The following is a 24,175-nucleotide window of genomic DNA, read 5'->3' as shown; positions in this document are numbered from 1 at the left end:
TGTTTCAAGTTCCACAACAGGCTGGGTGCCCAGACACACTCTTATCTGTGCCATTAGGGGGATGGAGTGTGAATGTGAAGGAAGAATGGAATCTGAGACCATGCATGAGATGGTTATACACTCTCATGTCATATAGAATAAAATTCCATCAGAAGGTCCATGGGACAGACATGGCATTAAAGCCAGAGGGGACATGGGTACTTCTTCCCAGCCTGCTATAATTAGTTTAAAAAATAAGCCAGATGAAATGAAAAGTAGGTGGCACCATATCTATCACAGACACTCTTTCTAGTGTTCCTCAAGCCATTCTGTTTTCCTTTAGCAATTCCAATGAAATTGAGTGGTTACACTTTTGCTTAAGGATCTAAGGATTTAATAAAAAATAATTTTCCATTCTAATGGTCATAAGGAATGCTTGAGAACCTGAGCCATGAAAGCTGGAGAAGCAAAAAACACCAACAGAAAACCACAGAAACAACCAGCAGGAAGGCTGGCCACCCACTAACCCAACCATAATGAAGCTGCAAAAGGCAACTGGTTGGGACTGCAGTCCTTGCCTAGAAGGCATGACAGACTCTGCAGGAACCCCAAGGCATCAGTCCCTTTCTCTTTTTTATTGCACAGTATAACCCTTACATCAGCTGCCTTCACAAAGTCTCTGAGATCTTATGTTTATGCTTCTTGCCACATGCTGACACTGGAAAACCTCATTAAAGCCAGCCACCAGTGTAACATGCAGGACCATCAATATCACCTCGTTGTTCCACAGAGGAAGAGAAATGGAGATATGGGTCCCATCATCTACCTCTTTTTCTGCATTTGTGTCATGACTGTTACAAGCCCAACATTTAAACCTGAGAAACGTGGCACAGCCTTTCTGTGCAGCATTCTGAATCCCTCAGAGTTAGCAAAAAGGGTATAATTAATTCTCTGGAAGCCAATGTAACAGGGAGTAGTGTTTGGTCCACTTGGCCATTGGAAGTCAGAGCAAAACTGGGCTGACCCAAAGGATATTTTTTCGCTGAAAAGAAGTCCTTGAAGTTCCTAGTCCATGCAGTAAGCTCAGTACTGAGGGTTCATAATAATAGGATGCTTGAACTATGCCATTACTAAATTAGTAGGTTTTGCAGAGTCTATAAATCTCTCAGGGGGTCCCTTTTTCCCTTTCAGCAAGAAAAAATGCCATGGCTAGGAGTTAGAGGACTCTAGAGGGAATTAAGCTCTGAAGTCCTATTGAATTAGCATTGTTTACAAAGCAATCATAGATATAATGGATGTTAACGAGTCTTTAATGAGCCGAGTTGCAATGCAACACGTGGTGAAGTACAATAAACAAAAAGACTGCTTCCCTCCCATTCATTCTGCTTGACACAGGTGTAGAAGCCCTGAATCTAAATGAATTGTTTCTCTATTCTCTATTGTTCTCAATTCTCTATTGAGAACAGAGTAAAAGAGCTGAATCTGCTGTGTAGTGTAAGACAAAATTAAAAGACATTTCTTCTATGCTAAACCAAACTGGGACTGAATTACATAAAAACTAAATGTTCACACAGGAAGTGCACAGAACTACGAGGTGGCTGAGGTTGGCAGGCACCTCTGGTGGTCATCTGGTCTGACCTCCTCCCACTCAAGCATGGCCACCTAGAGCCACTTGCCCAAGACCACAACCCAACAGATGTTGAGTACCTGTAAGGACTGTAGACACCACAACGTCTCTGGGCAGCTTGTTCCAGTGATTAACCACCCTCACAGAAGAAAAGCTTTTTCCATGTTTACACAGAAACTCCTGTGTTTCTGTTTGTGCCCATTGCCTCTGGTTGCATGACTTAGCACCACTGAAAAGAGCCCAGCTCCAACTTCTTTGCACCTTTCTTTCTAGTATTTGTAAACATCGGTAAGCGTCCCCTGAGCCTTCTCTTCTTGAGGCTGAACAGTGTCAGCTCCCTCAGTTTCTCCTCACACATGAGGTGTTCTAGTCCCCTGATCATCCTTGTGGTTCTTTGCTGGACTCTCTTCAGTATGACCATCTCTGTCTTGTACTGAAGAGCCCAGAACTGGACCCCGAACTCCAGTAGAGTCCAGTGGACTTTCCAGTGCTCAGTAGAGTGGCAGGACCATCTCCCACGACTTGCTGGCAACAGTCCTCTTAATATACCCCAGGATACTATTGGCCCTCTGGGCCATAAGGACACATTGCTGGCTCATGTTCAGCTCTGTGTCCAACAGGACCCCCAGGTCCTTCTCCACAGAGCAGCTTTCCAGCCAGTCAGCCCCCCAGTATGTACTGGTGCAGGGGGTTGTTTCTTCCCAGGTGCAGGATTTCACACTTACCCTTGCTGAATTTCATGAGATTGCAGATGGCCCATTTTTCCAGCCTGTTGATGTCTTTCTGGATGGCAGAATGACCCTCTGGTGTATCAGTTGCTTCTCACAGTTTTGTGTCGCCTGCAAACTTTTTGAGGGTATGTTCTGCCCCACCATCCAGCTCATTAACAATGACATTAAATGTGACTAGACTGAGTACTGAACTGCTGAGTACACTGCCAGTAACTGGACATTACTGGACACTAAATTTTGTGCCACAGATCATCCCCCTCTGAGCTTGGCAATTCAGTCAGTTTTCAATCCACCTCACTGTCTCATCCAGCCTGCACATCACTGGCTTCTCTACAAGGATGTTACAGGAGGCAATGTCAAAATCCAGGTAGATGGTACCACAGAATCATAGAATCATAGAAGAGCTTGAGTTGGAAGGGATCTTAAAAATCATCTAGTTCCAACCCTCCTGCCGTGTGCAGGGACACCTTCTACTAGAGCAGACTAATCAGAGCCCCATCCAACCTGGCCTTGAACACTTCCAGGGATGAGCCATCCACAGCTTCTCTCAGCAGCCTGTTCCAGAGCCACCTTCACAGTAAAGAATTTCTTCCTAATATTTAATGTATACTTACTTTGTTTCAGTTTAAAGCCATTACCCTTTGTCCTATCACTACATGCCCTGCCAAGAAGTCCCTCTCCAGCTTTCTGGTAGGGTCCTTTCAAGTACTGGAAGGCCACAACGAGGTTACCCTGAAGCCTTCTCTTCTTCAGAGTATCCACTGCTCTTTCTTCAACCACCAAGCCAGTCACTTCATCATAGATTATTTGGTGGATCGAGTATGACTTCCCCTCTGTGAAGCCATGATGAGTGAAAGTTTTTACTTTTTTTTTATTTATTTGTTTTTAGTTTTTACTAAGACTGGAGAGGTTAGACATTTTATCAGTATTAGACGTCAGTACAGAAAAAGCTCTTGTACTTCCCAAACCTTTCAGTTTTTATTCATGCCAGAGAGCCACTAAGTCTAGCTATTCGACTAGTTAGAACACCTCAGACACAAGCAATCTAAGGTACACCTCGCCAGTGATTTGTGACTATCTAAATCCAACTGAAAAGAATTTTAGCACTCATTTTGACAGGCTGTCATTTAAAGAGCAATGCATCCTATCTCAACTGTGACAAGGCTGAGAAGATAGCTGTCACCAGGAAAACTGCAGACATCTCTCCACTGTCTTGCAGGACTCACCTTGTACAAAGACACAGAGGACATTCTCAAGTTTTGCTATATATACACAAACATTTGGTGGGCAAAAGCTATACTGGGTCTTCTGTCAATGTAAATCAGCTTCTGTAAATGGCTATAACATACATAACTACACCTGGTTTTAATCAGTGAAGCATTTTACCCTATATAATTCTGTATATATTAGCTGTATTACATATAAGCCTGACAAAGTCTGCTGAAAAAAACAGTCAACAAAGTAGTTACCAGAAACTACAGGAACATGTGAAAGAGAATGACTTTCAAATAATCCGTACTCCAAAAAGTTCATACAAAACAGAGTAATACAAAACCAAACCAGTCAGATTTTACATTCCTGAAAGGCTTTTTAATCACGAAGAAAAAACACAACAAAACATACTTACAATAAAATGTACCTCCTCAGAGGTGGAATACAACAAGCACATAGCAACACTCGGGAGTGCTATTGACCTGGAAATCCTATATGCCACCACAAGCACCAAGAGATACTGGACAACTTCCTGTAGTAAGGATCAAAGTTTTAGAGTTTTTAGGATCAAAGTTTAGCTCTGGTGATACCACCATTCATGGTAGGTTAGCAAACAGAGGAGCATGTGTCTTCCACTGTGACAGAGGAGGAAAACTCAGGGCAGACCACAGCTGGAAACAACAGTAACATCGAGGTAAGGGGAACCTCTGCAGCTGAGGAATAATATGACGACAAAGCAGCCCCAGACACAGAGTCAGAGATCATTAGGAGCTGTGAAAAGACTGGGAACTCCTGTTCCAAAATTGCTAACCCAATCTCGCCTCACCTAGAATACAAGAGAGTAAACAAACTCACAGCAGAAGCCAGAACAGTGTGATGCACTGCTGTATGTACAGCTGAGGGTTAAACTACTAAATGAAATACCTTCTCTTGTGATCACTGCTTCTTCGCAGATTCAGGATTGCCAAGTAATAAAGCCACCCCCTCCAACAAATAAGACCTGTTGTACCCAGTGAGTTCTCTCATTCCCTATCAGCCATGAGATCATCCAGAAGCATGATTGCCTCTCCGCAATACGCAGCAGGACCTCCGGTATGCGAGTATGAAACCATGCCGGCAGGGCCAACTCCAGCCCCAGCCACGCTGGGAATTTTACTTCTTGCACTCGATCCACCAGTTTCACGGGCAACACTTTCCATGGGAGACTGATTAGCTGGCCTCCTGCGTGTGCACAGTGACAATGATTTTCAAGCCTAATATCTGCAGCTTAAATTACTTGGTGAAGTAATTGCGTATAACCCCAAGGTTATTATACAGGAGTCAAAAAAGAAGAGGGAAAGAAACAGCGGGGAGACGACCTGTTTTCATTAAAAAAAGCAAACCTAGATGCCACTTCAAAGCAACTTGACACCTCCGAGATGACCTTCGCCTCCTCGGCAGAGCCCGCGGCTGGCAGAGGTCGGCAGCGCCAGTGTCCACGGAACAGGGGCCGAACGCCACTGAGACGCGGCGAAGGTCACGGAGCAGCCGCCGGTCCCGCACAACCGTGCGCATCCCGGCAGCGCATCCCGGGGCCGGCCCGGCCGCTCCTCCGGGGCACAGCCCCGCCGGGCAGGGACCCCCAGGCCGGCCGCGGGGAGGGTGAGAGGGGCGGCCGGGGCGGTGCTGTCTCCCCCCGCCCTGCGGTCCCGGGGTGCCAGCGGGCTGATCCCCCTCCACGCGGAGCGGGGCACGGTCTGTGCCCGGCCCCCGGCCAGCCTCTCGCCCGGGGAGAGGGCTGCCGCCGGCGGGGCACTTCAGCGGGAGCAGAGAATTTGTGGTGGGTGATGGGGACGCGGGTGTCCGCCTTGGGTTGCCAAAGAACCGTGCACGCGTTCCCGCAAGGAGAGCTAACAGGCACCCACGGGGAACTAAAACTAAAAAATATTCAAACCCGCCTTCGCCTGGCTTCCCTATAAGACTGACAGTCCGACCGCGGTAGTGGCGGGTGATCTCCCTCTGGCTTCAGCCCCGCCGCAGCTCTCCGAGGGTTAGGAAACCGTACACGCGGGGATGCCGCGGCTGCCCCACGCCCCCCGCCCGCCGCTGCCCCAGGCAGCCCGGCCCGAAGGGGAATCAACGAGGGAGAAGCCAGCGAGAAAATAAACAACTTCCCTCATGTAAGAAGTTGCCTCGCGGGTGCCTGCAGCTGGCGGTTAACTCAGACAGTAAGAGGATCAACTCCATCTCCGCCAGTGGAGCAAAAGAGGAGGAAAAAAATAAAAGCCCAAGCATTTGCTATTCAGAGTTTAGTTAATTTGGATGATAACGGTTAGTGTTTAATCCCATTGTACGAGAATGAATATAACGAAACCTACAAGGCTCCTGGAAGAATAATACGGCCGGCGGAACGGCACGCAGGGGTGCCCGGGCGGGCAGCGGGCCCGGCCAGATCCGCCCCACTGGCCGGGGGAGACGCGCCCCGGGGCCATCCCGGAGCATCCTCCCGCGGAGCCCTCGGTGCTCCCGGCCGGCCCGGGGAGGCTGTGGACCGTCCTGGGGCGCGGGGTTAGGGCCGGCACCGCGCCTGTCCCCCGGACACCTCTGGGGAAGTGAACGGGCGAGAGCGGCCGTGCCGCCCGCCGTTCCCACACGGAGAGATGCCATGGAGATGATTCTCCCATTTTAAATCGCAAGGGGGAACGGGTGGAAAAACGCGGGGCACGGGAGGAGATGTGGAGATTTCCGAGAGAACAGCTCCCCGAGCTATCAGGGCGGGGATGTCGCCGTCTCCGCAGTCCTGCCTAGGGCTCGGCGACGTCGCCCGGGAGGGCAGAACCAGGCGCCAGACTGCCCCGCCGCCTGCCCGGCCGCCCTCGGGCCCTCCCTCGCCCTCAGGGGTGGCAGCGCCCCGCGGCAGCGCCGGGGCGGGGGGCGGCGGCAGGGCTGGGGGGGACAGGGGCGGGCGGCCCCGGGCCGGTGCCGGACTCGGAGGCGCACCGCCGGCCGTGGAGAGCCCCGCGGGGGCCGCGCCCGCCGCCGCGCTGTCGGGGGGGCAGCGGGCGGCGGGGGCGAGCGGCCCCCCCGGCGCGGCGGGGCGGCCCCGGCGGGGGCGGTGCGGGGCCGTGCGGGGCGGTGCGGGGCGGGCCGGGGGCTCGGTGCGCTCGCCAGGCGAGGAGCGCGGCTGCCCGGGCGGAGGGCCGCGGAGAGGAAAGCTAACAATGCTGTGAAAATATGTTTGCAGAAAATAGACAATTGTTGGATTAAACGTATTCAAGTATGAAATAATGCCTTTTTGTGTAAAAAACCTCAGCAATGTGAGCGTACAAAAGTTCCCCTGTGGCAGTTACTTGCTCCCTTTGTGAGCTTTGCGCTCCGGCGTCTCCACTTGGCGCGTTTAACTCGGAGCCCCCCTTTAAACGCGATTGTTTCTTTCTTTTTAATGACATTTACCGGATCAAAACATGCTGTTAATTCGATCAGAAAGCTTTACTCTGCTTAACAATGCCACAATAATTTCTCCTGAAGTTTGTTAAATTGACCAAAATTAGGCAAATGAATGGGGGTCTGTCGGCGATCCCGCTCGCAGGTGACACCGAATAATGCACTCTCGGACCAGCTGCGATCCCCTCTTTATTTGCCCCTCTTTTCTTTGACCCGCATTATTAAAATTTAGGCCCAATGAAACTATTCATACTTTTCAATGGGACATTTTCCTATAGGATAATAGGCTACAAATTGAGCCTCTCCAAAGGAGAGGGGGGGAGCAGGGGGGGTAAAACAACAACGCACAGACGCGCACACCACACAAAAAAGGAGCGTCGTGTGCCAAAGACTGGCGAGAGCCTCCCTGGGCCGGCGGAAAAAAAAAAAGGGGGGGTGATGAGGGGGATATCGTGTGCCAGCCCCCCGGTCCCACACCTGCCGGGGTGTCCCCGGCGCATAAAGCGGTGTAAACAAAAAAATCCTCGCTGCCATCTCTTATAAAGATGGACGTGTCACCAAGTCGTGTGAGAAAAGCCTGAGAACAAACGGGGCCACTCCGTCTCCAAGGGTTCTCCCTTGAACTGGGCGGAACAGCCTATTAAGGGCTTACTTAATTACTTTAATGACTCTGGACAGGCTTTAAAATGCAGTCAGCGCCGGGGCTAAGGGGAGGGGTGCGGGGTGCCGGGGATTTGCAGGCAGGCGATGGGGCCGGGGATGTGGCGAGCGGGACGCAGGGCGCGATACCGCGCTCTGCGCCCCGCTCGCCGCATCCCCGGCCCCATCCCCGCCGCTATTGTGGGATCGTCACGTGTGTCCCCGAGGTCCACGTGGGGCGACACAGCTGGGCCGCCCCCGGCTGCGTGGACGGGGACGAGGGGGGGGGGGGAAAGGAAGAAGAGAAGAAAAAATTCCCCCTCATCCCCTCGCCCCCTTCCACCCTGATCTTTAATGCATACATTCCCCCAGCGCCGCTCGTTCCTAATCCTATGGGATCAGCGGGCCCGTGGAGGCCCCCCGGGGTCCCCCCCAAGAAGTGATGGCTTTATAAGGGGCCCGGAGAGAGCGGGGATGCAGTGCCCACCATGGCCTCCAAGCTCAAGGAGCGGAGGGTGAGTCGCCGCCCGTCTTGCGCGCATGACTCTGTGGGGCGGCCGGGTGGACCTGGCCTCGGCCCCCTCACCGCCTTCCCCTTCGAAAAGCCCCCCCCCCCGAAAGAAAAATCTACCCCACGCCCCCAAAAACATTCCTGTCCTGTCGGGGCCGTCCGCACGGACGGGAACCACCGAGGCGGCGCGGGGAGGACCCGCCACCGGAGCATCATCCCTCCCGGGGCTGCGCCGCGCTCGGCACCGCTGCTCGGAGCGGGCTGGGCAGTGGCTGGAGGGGTCGGGACCAGGGCCGACTGTCCCGGCGAGACGAGATCCGGCTGCTTTCTCCGGCTCCACTAACGCTCCCCGTATGTTTTGCAGAGGACGCCGGTTTCCCACAAAGTGATTGAGAAGCGGAGGAGGGACCGCATCAACCGCTGCCTCACCGAGCTGGGGAAGACAGTACCCATGGCTCTGGCCAAGCAGGTAGGCGGGGGGGAGCAGCCCCTACGCCCTTCTCCCCGGTGCGCTGCGACATCCCCCCCGATGCGGGGGGGCTGGGGGCGGCCCGGCAGAGCGCAGAGTAGCCGCAGGGGAGAGGTGATGCCCACCTGCTCTGCCCGTTGCAGAGCTCCGGGAAGCTGGAGAAAGCGGAAATCCTGGAGATGACGGTGCAGTACCTGCGGGCTCTGCACTCGGCAGACTTCCCCCGCGGACGAGAGAAGGGTAGGTGGGCGGGAGCGGCCTCCCGGGGCCCCCGCCGGGTCACTTGGGGCGTGGGGGCGGCCTTCTCCCTTCCTCCTGCCGCCAGACCCTGAGGAGCTCGGGTCCCTGTCTCTTACTTTCCAGCAGAGCTGCTCTCCGAGTTCGCCAATTACTTCCACTACGGCTACCACGAGTGCATGAAGAACCTGGTGCACTACCTGACGACGGTGGAGAGGATGGAAACCAAAGACACTAAGTACGCCCGCATCCTGGCCTTCCTCCAGTCCAAAGCGCGCTTCGTCACTGAGCCCCTTTTCACCTCCCTGGGCTCCCTGCCGGAGCCGGACGTTTCTTACCAGCTGCACCCCGGGCCCGAGTGTTCCGGGCACGGCCACAGCCCCGCCGAGGCCGTGCTCCAGCCGCCCTCGGGGGGGCCATTCCCCTGGCACGGCACTGCCCGCAGCCCCTCCCTGCCCTATCACCTGCCCAGCGCCGCCGTGCCCCTCGCCAGCCCCGGCCAGCAGCGCAGCACCTTCCTCTCCTCCGTGCAGGGGCTGGACCGCCACTACCTCAACCTCCTCGGCCATTCCCACCCCAATGCCTTCGGGCTGCCCCCAGGCCAGCACCCCTCCATGCTGTAGAGACTCGTCCCGCCTGAAAAAACCCTATTTATGACCGCGGACACTGCAGGTTACACCCGGGCGCACGGGGAGGCTGCCGGGACAGAGTGAGATGCGCTGGGGTCCCAGAGGGCGAGAAGCCCCTGCCTGCTCCAGGGGCCTGGCTCTGCTCCCGCTCGTCCTCTCCGGGGGCCTGGAGCTGCCCCCACCCGCTCCTTTTCCCATCCGCGGGTGCGGTGCCTGTACAAGCGATATCTCGGAATAAACGTTTATACTCGCCCCCCTTCTTGTTTCCGTGAGGGAGCTTCCTCGGGTGGTGGTGGTGAGTCTCCCCACCCATCCAGGGCAAAAACCCCACGAGCGAGACGTGGTCCGCGAGGCCTAGGGAGGCCTCTGCACGCACTGGCCGTGGCACTGCGGGCAGAGGGGGCACGGCGTGGAAGGACGGATCTCGGTGCCGCCTGGCCTCTGCTCCCAGGTCACGGGGGGGGGCTGAGAGGAAGTCCTGGGGTGCCCCGGAGGTGGCGGATTCTCCGCACATCCGCGAGTCCCGCCCTTCCACGTGCCCGTGGAGGGATGCTCCGGGGGCACGTGTCCGAACGGCACCGGCATCTTCCATGTGCTTTGCCAGCGAATTTCTCCGCGGCGCAGCTTGTTCAGAGGAGGAATAAGAGGGACGGCGCAGGACCGGGGCGGGGAGGGGAGGCGGCCGCTGCAGAGACGAGGAGCACGGGGAATAAAACCGATGGAAGCTTGTGGGAGTGAGTCCTTCCAGCCACTTCCCGAGGCCGCGGCACGGCTCTCTCCCAGTGAGGCAACTCCGGCCGTGCCTGAACCAAGCTTCCCGGGTGCCTCCGCAGCCTCTGGCAGCAGGGCAGGGGGACCCCAGCTACCCCCCACCCCCCAGCAGCCCGGGTATGCCCGGCGGGGCCGGAGCCGCCGAGGGGTAAATTAACTTATTCCATTTGGGTGGGGAGGCCTTGAGGAGATTTGACCTGGGCTGTTTGCCCAGGTCACGGAATGGGTTGACCCGCAATTTGTAAACCAACCCGAGCCTTTATTCGGAGACAGACAAAAAGATCTTCATTACAATGAGTAAAAAGTGGAATGTGTACCTTCCATTTAACCTGTAAATACAGGAAAATCTGCTATCCCAGATTAGTGGGGAAAAGGTTACACGGTGGAATAACATGAAGAGTCAGCCAGGGAGGGGGGGAAAACACCCGCATTTCCTCGGGACACCTTTAGGATGGTAAATCCAGAGGGAACCTCTCTCTTGGTCAGTGAACACAGAGCAATTTGGTATCAACTGAACACATTCAGCAGCAGCAGAGAGGCTGGTGCCTATTATGAAAGCACGTTAAATGCTCGTTTTTACCAGCACTAGGTGCAGAATATGGAGAAAATGCTACGCAATTTTTATTCTGTGAGCATTAAGCTCTTGTGATCCTACTTTGGTACTAAAGCATTAAAGATTTTTTTTTCTGAAAATACAAATATATTCAACATTTTTGCCCCGGTTAACCAAATTAAACAAAACTTTCCTTTGCTAAGTAGATTTTCTGTCTGGGATTAGCAGAGGGCCACCATGGTCAAAACCGGGGTCATTTGCATAAAATTTTGCAAACTCACACTGGTCCATGAATCTTTGTCTCCCCAGTGTTGCTATCCTGGTTTTTTTGTTTTCTTTTTAATTTTCGTTTAAGCTGTGGAGGATAAACCTCTCTTTGACTTTAGAATTACTTTAGGATAAAAGTCTCCCCTCCCTCCACCCTTTCAGGGCTCTGAGCTCACCTCCTGGTCCTGCTGACCCTGACTTTTGCCCCCCCCAAATTATTTTTGCATCTGCTAAAATCAGCTGTACCATGCTCGGGATCTGAGCTGCCTTCCCTGCTCAGATCCACACCTGTGTGCCATGCTCTGTGCCCACAGCTGGATCCACATAGGCAGTGGGACACAGAGCTCCCTCAGGACTGGCATCCCCAGTCTTTTGACAGAGGTTCATATAATTTGTCTTCATTTTATTTTACATTTCCATATCTATAGGGCAGACACTTTTAGCCTTTTTCCCCCTGGATTTATTTTAGCTCTGCTATGAGCACCATCTGCCAACTTTGGTGGGAGCAGGTAGGAGCTGGATGTCACCTGTGCCGGGCCTGTAAAGGCTGTACCTGGTCCCAGGTGGGGTGCCTGTCTGGCCTGGTGATGTTCATCATCTGACACAGCAGTGCTATTTACTGGTGTCTGGCAGCAGCTAGCACATCATTTTGTTCCTGAAAATAAACTAATTCTCAAAGCCCTCAAAGTACTAACTTCTCTGTTATGCACCATCTTGGCTAAAAATCCTAATGGTGAATGACTTGCTCTATCATGTCCTATTCCTTTCCTTCAGCTAGCATCTTTCTCCTTCTTAGACCATCACATTCCTTTTGCCACAGTTTGCCTTGTGTTCCTTCCCTATGCCTTTCATGTCTTCTTTTCCACCTCTTCTTCTCCCTGCTATCCAAACCCCTCTCTTTTCCTCACACTTTCCATGTCCTACATGTAATTCTGGAATTCTTACCGCAGAAAACAGTTATACAGCATAGTCACATCTCAGTAATTTCTTTGTGTTGAGGGCAAATAATCGTGCTGGAATCAAAGTACAGCAAAATGTGAGGTTACGGTTTTGCATCTGACTCTCATTTGCCATTTACTCAGGCAGTAGAAGAGTTTATGTTGATCTTTGTAAAACTGCATTATTGAAAACATTTCCAAATCCCTATTTTATCACAAGGATTTGTTTGCACTATCATTTAAGTAAAGCATCATCAATTAGATCAAAGAGACATAAGTAGCCTATTCATAAACTCTTCATCTTAAATGTTTTCAATAGGTAACAGGTAAAGCCTGGAAGGAAATGCTATTATTTAAATAAGTTAAAAATGTTTATGGACTTTGAGCACATATAGGACAGATCAGAACTCTTCTTTCTTCCTGTGGTTTTGCACCAGTCTGAATGCATTATTCAAAGACCTGGGGGCTTTGGTGGCAGTGCCACACTGTGGAGTTTCCAGCCTTGGAAACAGAGCTCATGTCACAGAGCAAAATCCCCAAATTCATGCCAACACATTTTTGGGGCATCTTATCAATCAGGTCATTAACTGACTAGAAAAGAGTATTTTTATTGTACTTTGGATTAGTGTACAGGATCACTCTGCTTGCAGTGGACCGTGAACAGTTGCATCAGCACATCTATAGGGGCTGAGCCATGGGTTGGGAAGAAGCAACTGAGTGAAGGAGGAGGAACAGCACCAATGAAGGCTCTTAACTACAGATCTGTTCCAGTAGTGATGCACAGGATAGCTGGCTTCCTAGTGGGTGGATATGATCCCTGTCCCATGGTGAAGATCCTACCAGTTTATAAGTCATGCTGTCCCACTGCTCCATGGATGCTGCTATTCCTCAGGCTCAAAGGCATCCCAGAGTAGGCCACATGATTTGACCAGGATCATACCAGAAGTGCTTAGGAGAGCAGAGGGTCTTAGTTGCCAGGGTACAATGATTACCCCAGCCAGAGCAGCTTCTTACTGTGCTACCACATTCTTGGAGAGAGTTAAATAGTATCTCGAAGCCCAGGCATGTGTTTTTCCTTTATAAAGTGACTCAAGCATGAGGAGGAGGAAACCTGCTGTTTGCCTGTGGAACAGTCTGCATATTACACACAAGCTGCTGAAGCAGCTGCAGGCTTGTCCAGCAACCCCTTCGCAAAGGCAGACTTTTGGAAAGAAACCCTCCAGACAACAGTTTCATATTTGCTGAGATGTAGCATCTGATCTCACAGATATGCTCCTGCCTTGGATGAGTCTCACATCATCATCTCTATTTCTAGAAAACTTGCCCACATGGTGCGCAAAGGCTGTTTTAGGAAAAGAACACTGAATTCTCTTGAAGAGAACAAATGATTATGGAAAGATATATAATAAATGCATTTTAATATGTATATAAGGTTAAAGCTCTGATACCTACCTACATACCATACTGCATACATACAGTTTTAACTGGCATGTTAAAACAAGCAAAACTGTTTCAAAAGGTGAGAATAAGCAACACTGAGAATGACTGGATAAACATCATATGTGAAGAAAGAGGAGTAGTTTGGAAGATTCGAACAGAATATTAAGTCCAGTTCAACTTAGGAAATAGATTATTTAACATTCATCTTGAAGCTACAGCAATTGAAATATGCACTATGCTTCATCAGCAGTAATACAGTTAATTAGGCTGAAAAAACCCACTTTTGATAACAAAAAATCTAAACTTCAGTATGTATGCTCTGAAAACTTAAGGGTAATTAATTTAATTTTTAATACTGTAAGAACACACCACCTCCCAGTGCAGTTCTAGTCTATGTATCAATTGTGTTATTAAAAAATGAGGTCCTTTGAAAAAGCAAGTCCCGCAAGGCAACAGGGAATTCATTACAGGGTCTGTGACTCAGTTCTTATGCTTTTGGTGAACATTATGAAGTTAGTTTTACCCCTGCTGAACGCTTAACCCTGGGCATGTAGAAGGATTTACACCAGATCACTTTGTGGTCCATTATTTGGAAAATCTCGGTCTCTTACTAGCTTTGTGGAAACCAGGCAGTGCCTGATCTCTGAGCTCATCTTTGTCTCTTGTAAATTCCAGCAATAAATTTGTCTTTCAGTCCCATAAAGGGTGCAGGCATTTAGAGTAGGGAAAAGTCCAACTGGAACCCGTAAGACCAGGATCATGGCAGAAAATGCCTTCATTGAGATTCAGTAGCCTGTGCCTCCATCTCCCTGCTTAGTTCCTAGCGTGAGGCTTAGACATTCTTCTAGGAAGTCTCAAGGTTGAAGGCTAAAAACTGTGTCCCACTTCGGAAGCACCTTCTCATAACCACTCTGCCCCTACAAAGCAATTTCTTTGTCTTTTCCTTCAATTTGTCTTTGAAGGAAACACTGTGCTCTGGTTTATCCTTTCAAAGGAGAGATTAGATGGCAGTCTGTCCACAGAGGGTTTGATCTCAAGATATCAACTTGAAGGAGACATTCAATTTAGAGCACAAAGCTGTGACACGGTTTCAGTGTTCTCTCAATGCTAGGGAGGAGTGGACACTATGGCTTTCATACCTGCCTTCATTCTCCTTCTCTGGAGGTACAAGTGGCCTGTGTACCATGTGCTTTGTGTATCATGTGTATACCATTATGTATTACACACATAAGAAGCTTACACAAGCCCTCTTCCATAGTACAGCTGCATTCAGTTTAGTTTTTCTCAGTATTTCCTAGTCTGGTTTGGTTAGCTATTTGTTTAAATATGGCTTTATTAGATCCTCATATCTTCCCATGCATGCTACATTAGAGCTGTTACAGGGGAAAAATTCAGCAAGAGGAGCCTTTAAAGGTCAGTATTTGTGATGGGTTTGTTACTCTCCCTGAGAAGGAAACAGGAATAGGATAGGTCATTTGATGTGTATTTTACCAATAAGATATTCCATACTGTGTTACATCAGCTCAGATATAAAAGATGGGAAGGAAGTAAGGGCTCTCTGTTCTCTTCTGGGTAGCTGCATGGTGGTGGACAGGCTGCTTCTTCGGAGGACGAAAACGCCTTTCATGGGGAAGTAGTCTTTATTGTTAATTTTCCCTGTGTGTATAGTGCTTATAGTTCCTTTTTTTCCTCTCTGTGTAAATATAAAACTGCCTTTCTCGGTTAATCCCAGGTTTTTACATTTTTTTCATCTTTCCTTTTCCCTCTGGGGGGTGGGGAGATCTGTGCAGCCTCGTGGATATCTGGCGTTCAGCCAAAGTAAACTATCCCAGGACATATTTTATGACTAAGATATAACACTGGGGTTTTTTTTCCTTTTTCCCCAAACTAAAATGTCCTGTAAGGTATCCTAGGACAACCTCATGGTTTGATACTGACAGGTTTTTGATACAGACAGATATTTGATACACCTGTACAACCTTATACAGGTTGTATACAAGAGGTGATGACACTATAGCTGTGAGTAAAAGTTAGGGTACAGAGTTTTCTACCAAAGATGGTAGGATGGAAATAATACTATCAAATTGACTGCTGGGGTTTCAGGATCAGTAGAAGGAACAATAGCAGCAAAATCTATCGAACAAACCTCATATAGCTTCAATTTCAAAATGAGAAAAGTGTAACAGAGATCACTGACCTTCACTGAGCAAAGATTACAAAAATTCAAGAACCTCAGGAAACACTGAGACAATATGTATCCCATATAAGACAAGGATATATTGGAATGTTCTAAGAGAATCAATATAACCTGAGTCTTTCATATTCCACTACAAAATCCCTTTTTATCATACGATGTAATAATAATTTTTCTATGCTACAAACTTTTCATACAGTACCTTCTCCTTTCTAAAAGAAATGAGAAAAAACAAGTCTTGGAGTTTTATTAATGAAAGTATCGTAAATTTGTTGGATCCTAAAATATAATATCTGCAGAAGGGAGTTCAATGGGTCAATGCAGTGGGCCTTGGGCAATAGGGGCTGACAAGAATCCCTTGATCTGAAGGACTGAATCCTCCTCACAAGACCTGTTAAAGATTCAACCTTATGGATTAAGCCTGGCTCCAGCAGAAATAAGAAAGGACTCTTGAGATGATTGTATCAGACCACATCTAAACCTTTTAATCCCTTTCCCCCTAGGTAATCTTGGTTGAGGGAAATATTAACCTGTTGGGTAACTGCAGTAAAACCTTGTGTAGTTCCCTAATTAACATAGCTCGTCCTCCTCATTAACATGTCCTGCCCCCAAGACCCTTATATTGCGAAGCGTGTGTTCAATAAAGCATTCCAGTTTTCTACCCCATAACTGGGATCACTTAGTTTTTGACCACCCACTTAAATTCTCTTTGATGTCTGGAAAAGACGAGAAAGTAATTGGAAAAAAGCATGAGCAAGAGTACATCATTTGCTGCATAATGCCAAAACCTATTAGACAGCAGAGATCAAGGAAATTTAGTTAAATGATGATTAAAGGTGCCACTGTTTCCACCAGGTTACAAATCACCATTTGAAGAAAAGACAGTATGTTAAAGCAAATGAGACTCCTATATGCTTGCTACCCATGTGTATATATTGTGCATACATCCTTAGCTATTGCAGGTAGGCCAAGCTTCCTGGGCATCCATGAAGCTATAGTTACTTCCATGAGAAGACACAATGAAGTTGCATCACAGAGACCTTATCAAACATGTAAGCAATACATGTTTCAGTGGCTCCTTATTCTCATTTTATTAATTCAACTATGCAGCTACATGTTTATAAAGATGTATGGGAAACAAATAACCTAATTTGATTTAGTTACAAATTAGGTTACAAATAACCTAATTTGATTCAGTTACTCTGATCATGAAAGTGAAGTCATGTACAGGGCAGGTCCTAGTGCCTCTGGTACTCAGTGCATAAAATATTTCTCCAGCAAAAAACCCCAAACAAAAATCTACACTTGAATGAAAGGCCAATCTCCATCTGTGTGCTTATGCAGGAGCTAATTCAACTCTGTGAGGTCAAATGACTTTTCTATGGTGAGATTCCAAGCAGCAACATGGCATGCTGTTCTTCACCAAATATTACATCTTCTCAAAAGCTATTTGCAGCTCTCCATGCTGCAACTTTAATCATAGAATCATAGAGGGATTTAGGTTGGAATGATCATCTAGTTACAATCCCCTGCCACGGACTGGAATACCCTTCACTAGACTAGGCTCCATTCAGCCTGATCTTGAACACTTCCAGGGATGGAGCATTCATACCCTCTCTGGGTAACCTATTCCAGTGCCTCACTACCCTCACAGTAAAGAATTTTTATCTAATATCTAATCTAAGCCTACTTTCTTTCAGTCTGAAGCCATTCCCCTTCTCTTGTCACTATATGACCCTGTGAAAAGTCTCTCTCTATCTTTCTAGTAGGCTCCCTCCAGACACTGGAAGACCGTAATTAGGTCACCTCCAAGCCTTCTCTTCTCCCAGCTGAACAATCCCAATTCTTGTAGCCTTTCCTCATAGGAGAGGTCCTCCATCCCTCTGATCATCTTGGTGGCCCCCCTCTGGACTTGTTCCAACAGGTTGATGTCTTGCCTGTGCTGGGGATCCCAGAGTTAGATGCAGCACTCCAGCTGGGGTCTCACCAGAGTGGAGTAGAGGGGCAGCATCTTGGCATTGATTTTCTTAGTCTGTTGTATGTTACATGCAGTTAGCAACTGTGTTACAGTCAGCTTTGCTTTATACTCTCAGAAGGGGTTTCTACCACCCTTTCACAAAGCAACTTACACTATTGGATATGGCAGGCAACAAGTAGGTAAAAGACGTGCATCCCTATGAGGAGTGTATGACATAGCTACAAGGATAGGCAACTGGGAGAACATAAGTGTTGTTCTGCTAGTCATGAAAATATGCTATGTTAATTTGTAGCAGGTTTGCAAAGGGTTTCTTTGGCTGTATTTGGCCAGCTTTTTATGAGCCTCTTCCAAAGAGGATTTGTAATCAATTTGCCTTTTCAGCTTAAGATCAAATTTAGAGAGAGAATGCTAAACTTCATCCTCTTTTAGCAGGAAGTTACAGGAATTTTAGGACTGGAGTTCTGGAACAGAGAGGTAATCCCTGCTGCCAGCATCCAGCTTCCTAAAGGCCTTTCAAAGAGTTTTCCAGGCACTGTAATTGCAAGAAGAAAAAAATAAAGATAAGAAGTTACTGCAGGAAAATGACAATGATTTGTTTGGTAGGGCACAAAATGTCTTTGAGCATCTCATCACAGCTAACCAGGGCATAAGGTGAGGACATAGTATGCTTTAGAGCCTGTAGGTCCACAAACACACAGGCAGAACGCTGGTGAGTTTCATTCCTCACCAGACTAAAATACAAAGATGGGAGAAGACCAGTGGGACTTCTTCATTCACGTACTTGGAAAAATTGTACTTCATGTACTTGGAAAAATTCATGTACTTGTCATAATGTAACACCATACCACAAAAGAAAAATCATTTCAGTGGCCTGATAATAGAAGGACATACTGAACTTTATGACCATCTGACTTTAAACTGTTAGGTGTTTCAAAGGTAGAGGTCTAAGAATGAATTAATCATTCAAAGCAATCTTTCTAATCAAGAGGGATAAACAGGTACCTCCAGAGGACAATTTATAAGAAAGATTTTATTTTCTCCTTTTAAGATGAGCTGATTTTCCTTGGAATATATATGTCTCCTCTTTTGAATCAAGAGGGAATGTAGGATAAACAGGTCAGATTCAGATATACAAGTAGGATCAAAATCAGGGTAGCTGAATCCCACCCGCATTGCTGCCTGGCAAGTAGCCTAATTTATCTGCTCAAATATTTCAGAGGGGCTAGACCATGCTATAATATCACATTTAATTACAAAAAAATCTCATTTTTGTGTGACTGTTACACAAACTGAAGGTGTAGCCAGTCCAGCCACTAAATTGTAACAACTGATGACAAATCCCAGTTGACAAATACTTTTAATGTACTAGTTGCATGTACTGCAGAACACATGGAAAGAATTTTGGGTGGGGAAGAATGGTTTTTTTTACTATTTCCCCCAAGAAAGCACCATTTCAGACAAAACTGTTAGCCATCCACTGAAAGCCAGCGTCCTTTCTCCATAATCTGGTTGCCAAAATGTCAAATTCAGAAGCTTGAGCCTCTCCATGGCACTGGTTTAGCTCCAAGATGTCTGCGTAACTGCAGTTATGTTATTCTTCTGCCATCTTTGCCAACGTGAAGCAAAGGGCTTCAGGAACTCCATGTATAAAACATCTACACATAAAATCAGAAAATCTATATTCTTAAGCATATGCACACTAGGGGAGAATTTTGCCATTCATTTAAACGGAAATAATTTCCTCTCTCTTCTCCTCTTCATTACAGTCACAGAAATTTTACCAGCTCTGGCTGCTAACACGAGTGAAGAAAATAGAAGTGCGTTTCCTCCCATGAGCGTACTTAGGAACTGGCATTTCACTGCAAATAGATACATTATAGCATAGCCAATGTTTAAACTCTTCTTTAGAAAAAGAATTTTTTTTTTTAGAATTCATCAGCATCCAGTTTTGCTGCTGAAGCTTGTGCTTCATGCATTTTAAAAAGAAAGATTTTGCTATTTTGGTGCTGAACCACTTACTCACCCAGTTTCCTTCCATTTTTGGAACAGCATACCATGTTAGAACAGAGCTTCACAACCACTATTTTTTTCCCACTGAAATAAACTATATTTGCCCACACCTGACCACTAGGATGTCAGAATCACACCTGAGCTTTTACATAACCTTAAGTTTTCAGCTCCTTTTCAGTGTGGACAATACCTGGCATTGGGAAAATATTGAGACTTCGAGGTGTAGCGAAATGTCTCACAAAATCCTGAAAACCCAATGTGTTGTCCTTGTTTATAACTAAAGTTTCTCAAGTTTTCTGAGTTCCAGGGCTATTTCAGACTAGTTGTCAAACCTTCCCTCAACACACTAAAAGATAACATACGATGACACTAAATTATAGAATCGTAGAATATCCTAGGTTTGAAGGGACCCACAAGGATCATCAAGGTCCAACACGGCCTTGCACAGGACAGCCTTAACAACAGATAATGCCTATTTGTAAGAAAAACAGGAAGTTACTCTAATTATTAGCCAAATAACTGTGTGTTTAACCAGCAAACTCCCAGGAAAGTCACTGATGTTTTCAGAAATTTTTCTAAGGATCATAGTTTATGCCAATAGACGCCAGACTGCTAAAATAATGCTTACTCAGATAGAAAATCCTCTGAATGAGGGATAGTAAGTGGATCTCCAGGGACATTACCACCCATCATGGTTCAGCCTTGTTTTTACCATGATTTCCAAGCTTTTATGTCTTAATACTTCAACACAAGATACATGATCTCCTCAGTGACACATTAAGAGTTAACTTCTCAATCTTCAAACTCCTTCTTTATCACTGCATAGTGTTTATTTAGTAAGCTTCAAATTCTCCCGCATAGCTTGAGATAGGGAAATAAACTGATGCAAAAAGTTCTAAAAAAGACTCCATCTGTTATCATGCTGATATGATTTCTCCTTGTGATTTGTTTCCTGGTGCCTTCAGCTGCCTCTACAGATTTGATATATCACAATATAACAATTTCTATGTGGTCCCAACGATGTGTTTCAGGACCAACTGTAGTCCTGCAGTTTTCCAGGAGAGGAGATCACCCAGGTTACACAAAGTGGAATTAATTTTGACAGCTACACAGCTGGCAGATTTGTAACAGTAAGTAAGACCCCACAGTTAGAGGATACTAAATCAAGAGCAACTAGATGATATTTGAGGTCCCTTCCAAACCACACCATTTCATGATTCTATGATTCTAAATTACTGCCAGGTTGCAGTCCAAAATTCCCCCCTAATTTCTCACTTCTTCTTGTTTCTGCTATTCTAAAGACAATAATGTAACTTAATTTGTACTATGGAGTAGATCGCATAGTTTCCACATTATTTGACACTATATCCAACTAATTGCTGCTCAAAATTTATGCCAGTGGAAAAAATAATGCAGTTCACAGTGTTGACCCTGCAAGGATTTGCACATAAGCTCAGCCTTATGCACACGACTTCCTTTACTTCACTGAGTGCTGCCTCACTCAGATTTCAGAGGAGCCAGATTTCAGAAGGAAAATAGATTGAGGTAAAGTGTTGGTATCACAGGGATTTCAGAGGAACTGGCAAGTTCAGAAAAAAATAGTGGTCATAATGGTACATTCTTCCAAATTAACAAGAACACTATCCCTGAAAATGACCAGGACATAGACTGGTAGCCACAAAACTGTCCCCTTCATGCTTGGAAGTAGGACCTCAGCTGCAGCCCTGAACTTTTCTATCATATTTTAACCCAGAGGGATCATAGTCAGTTCTACCCCAATGGAAGACAAGATGATCTTCAGGACCAAAAGTAGTATTGCAGGAGCAAGACATCTGCCAAGGATATCTTCCACCTAGGCCTTTTGGATCTCATTATTTTTCTTCTATTTCTGTGCATCATTCTCCTCTTTAGGCTCAGATCCCAGCCCAAACTGAAGTCTCTCATCAAAGACACTGGGCAGCCCTTTCTGACAGAGAAACAATTGGTTTGTTCCTAGCTCTTTTTTCAATCAAATGAGGTGTCTCCTTAACAAAATACCAGAGTCTAGATAAGTGAGCAACTTTCCTTTTTGTAATACCTGCTAGTACAATTTCAGGTTATTTTTCTTCTTAAAAGGTAACCATAGGTATGGCATTGCTGGGCAGCGCTGTTTAAGCATAGCAAACCAGATACTGTCCTGATTTATAACCTCTGTCAGCTCAAGCAAATGTAGGAGCTGGCAACTTTGCACATGCCCTCTGAAGGGCAAGATGCCCAAGTATAATGTGTATAAGGATGCATCTTTAGGGATTCTTCCTAGCCCACCTGACACGCCTCAGGTGTGAGAAGAGTATTTACCAAGTATTTACTTTGCCACCTGAAAAAGAATAAGCAGACCAGAAAAAGCACACCAGGGCATAGTGCAGCCCAGTCACGGCAGGCTCTCAGGGCCATACTGCCTTAGTCTTGCAAATCACTCTGATGGTAATAAGGGCTGCATGATAGACACATGAACTTATCACAAAGTATAAAATGTGGAGTCTGTCATCAGTTGGCAGCCTTGCCTGCCTTTCCACCCACACCCCGTGTGTGAGAGTGGCTTCCAAGTGCAGCAGCATGCTGGAGTGTCTGCTGCTCACCACAAAATGGGGCGTAAAGCACCTTTTGAAAAGACAAAGCATCTCCAGGTGGTTCAGGGCATGGAGCTACAGCAAATGTCTGTGGTGGGCAGTCCAGCAGGGTTAAAAGCGAGGCTGTCCAAATTCATCCAAGACCTGCAAATCTTGAAACACGTAAGCCCTACATGCATCAGATAAAGAAGCCAGAAAGAAAGGTGCCCCCTAATGAGTTTTTTTTGCGCTTGGGTGAGCGAAAGGGCTGCTTCAGGAGGCTAATAACTGAAAACCTTCCAGGCTTTTGTCCGGAGAAATGGCAGGCACTTTCCATCCCTTTGAAAAAAGAAGGCCTTTCGGAGTCTTCACGAGAGATGTGGATTTTAAGGGCGACCTTAGGTCATACAGAACTAATCAAGCGAAAACAATAAGAAAATTAGACTGACAGTCAGCAAGTATCTGAGGACTTTATCAAAAAGAATTAGGAATGGACAAATTCACTGGGAGCAAAGGATCAGATCTGCGAGATGGCATTGTGTGGTGGGATTAAATTATTTATTCATTGTTAATTTATTTATTTATGTATGTGCAAATGACCTAGCTGCTGCAGGTGCTGAGGAGTTTCTGAAAAGGCCCAGTTTTAGAGCCAAGGCTAGAATATTGGTCCATTTAACTCATTCTTTTCCTTAAGGCGATCAAACAGTGACTTTTATCTAGGAGATAGAGGAGGAAAACCATATGTGTACTGGGAATGATGCGGGGTCTGAGCAGCACTAAGTACCCAAGTATTCCAGTCTCATTCAAGAATGCTGTGCAGTTTAATGTCTAGCAAATTAGCAAATGAATGCTTATGTCAATATGTGAAAAATCCCTAGTTGGTTTAAACAGATAAAAAGCCTCTTGGGAAATGGCAGAAAATGCAGGCTTTCTCTCCTTGTCTTTTTTAAAGAAAGAAAGAGAAACAGTACTTATTAAGTTTTCCCCAAACTTACAAAAAGTTGCAGAAAACACCAACAGCCTATGTGGATGCTGGATCTTATATATACACGAAATTTTTTCAATGCTACCACTGGAAAAATACAAGAATCTTTTGCCAGGCACTCTTTGAATCAAATACTTGCTATTCAGAAGAAAACAGTTAAAATCTGTGACAGCTATAGAGCCTGGAAGATGCCACCCTGCTACCCCTCTCTTAAAGGTACAGGAGATCAAAAGCCCTGGAGAGGGTCCATCTTTACATTTTGCCCTGATTTATAAATTCAGTCTTGAAGATGAAATCCACAAAGACCTTGTTTTTTCTTCTCTACATTCAACCATTAATAGGAAAGGATAAAATTGTCATCTCATGTTTTCCTTGACCCAGCAAAGCAAACACACAGTGGGGACTCTGTGTACGACATGACCCTGGGGAAAAAAGGAACACGAGATCTCAGCATGGGGCTTGGAGGCAAGAAGTCACACATATCGAAAATGACAGCGCCATGTCAGTTAGTGCCATGTGATAAGGGAGTCGTGCTGGGGTTTATGTCCCTCTTGAAGGTACACTTGAAGGTTGGCCGGTAAGGAAGATTTTTTTACTAACTCCAGAAAGGGGTTGTAGATATTTGGGCAGGACAGATCATAACCAATTATCTTACTTCAGGACAGGCATCAGTAGCTGTGCTGGGGATAGTAAAACTGCCCCATGAGACACATCTTGAAACCAAACAGGCAGGTTTACGCAGAATGCCACATCAGACTACTGCTTTGCGTTTCCCTCCTCTCAGCCATACTTAGGCCCTCTTCTCAAAACCAGCCCTTATTGTGGAGAAAGGGCCACTAAAGAGAAAAAATGAGGGTATTTTAAAGAAAAAATGTCTCTATTATTACTAAACTTAAAACAGTACCTCAGATTAAAAGTTCAATGAGCCAATTTCTCAAGCCATACAAAAAAGCCCCACAGGTCATGCAGAAAGTCTGCTTCCTCCCTGGAGTGA

At 46.9% G+C, this 24,175-nt stretch overlaps 2 protein-coding genes across 3 annotated transcripts in view; one reads left to right on the top strand and one right to left on the bottom strand.

Annotated features, from left to right (window-relative positions):
• LOC127472136 (collagen alpha-2(I) chain) overlaps positions 1-5,103 on the bottom strand; it is a 48,595-nt gene extending 43,492 nt beyond the window's left edge. Inside the window, exon 1 of the mRNA XM_051789835.1 lies at positions 4,973-5,103. Coding sequence (XP_051645795.1) covers positions 4,973-5,103 — 131 coding nt within the window. The remainder of the gene's footprint in view (positions 1-4,972) is intronic.
• A 2,721-nt stretch (positions 5,104-7,824) lies between these two features.
• HELT (helt bHLH transcription factor) lies at positions 7,825-9,684 on the top strand. 2 transcript variants are annotated; one of them, XM_051790476.1, is made up of 4 exons: positions 7,825-8,126; positions 8,487-8,591; positions 8,735-8,831; positions 8,958-9,684. In XM_051790476.1, the coding sequence occupies exons 1-4, from the start codon at positions 8,100-8,102 to the stop codon at positions 9,449-9,451; spliced, it is 723 nt and encodes a 240-aa protein (XP_051646436.1). In that variant the 5' UTR covers positions 7,825-8,099; the 3' UTR covers positions 9,452-9,684. The 2 variants fall into 2 exon arrangements, with proteins under 2 accessions (XP_051646436.1, XP_051646434.1); XM_051790474.1 differs by having other exon boundaries at positions 8,955-9,684.
• The last annotated feature ends 14,491 nt before the right edge of the window (positions 9,685-24,175 follow it).

The sequence above is a fragment of the Manacus candei genome, unplaced genomic scaffold (genome assembly GCF_025592945.1).
Source record: "Manacus candei isolate 608988 ecotype Guabito, Panama unplaced genomic scaffold, ASM2559294v1 h1tg000028l, whole genome shotgun sequence".
Lineage (NCBI taxonomy): Eukaryota > Metazoa > Chordata > Aves > Passeriformes > Pipridae > Manacus > Manacus candei.
The sequence above is the reverse complement of the archived record's forward strand: the minus strand, read 5'-3'. Positions and strand labels throughout refer to the sequence as shown.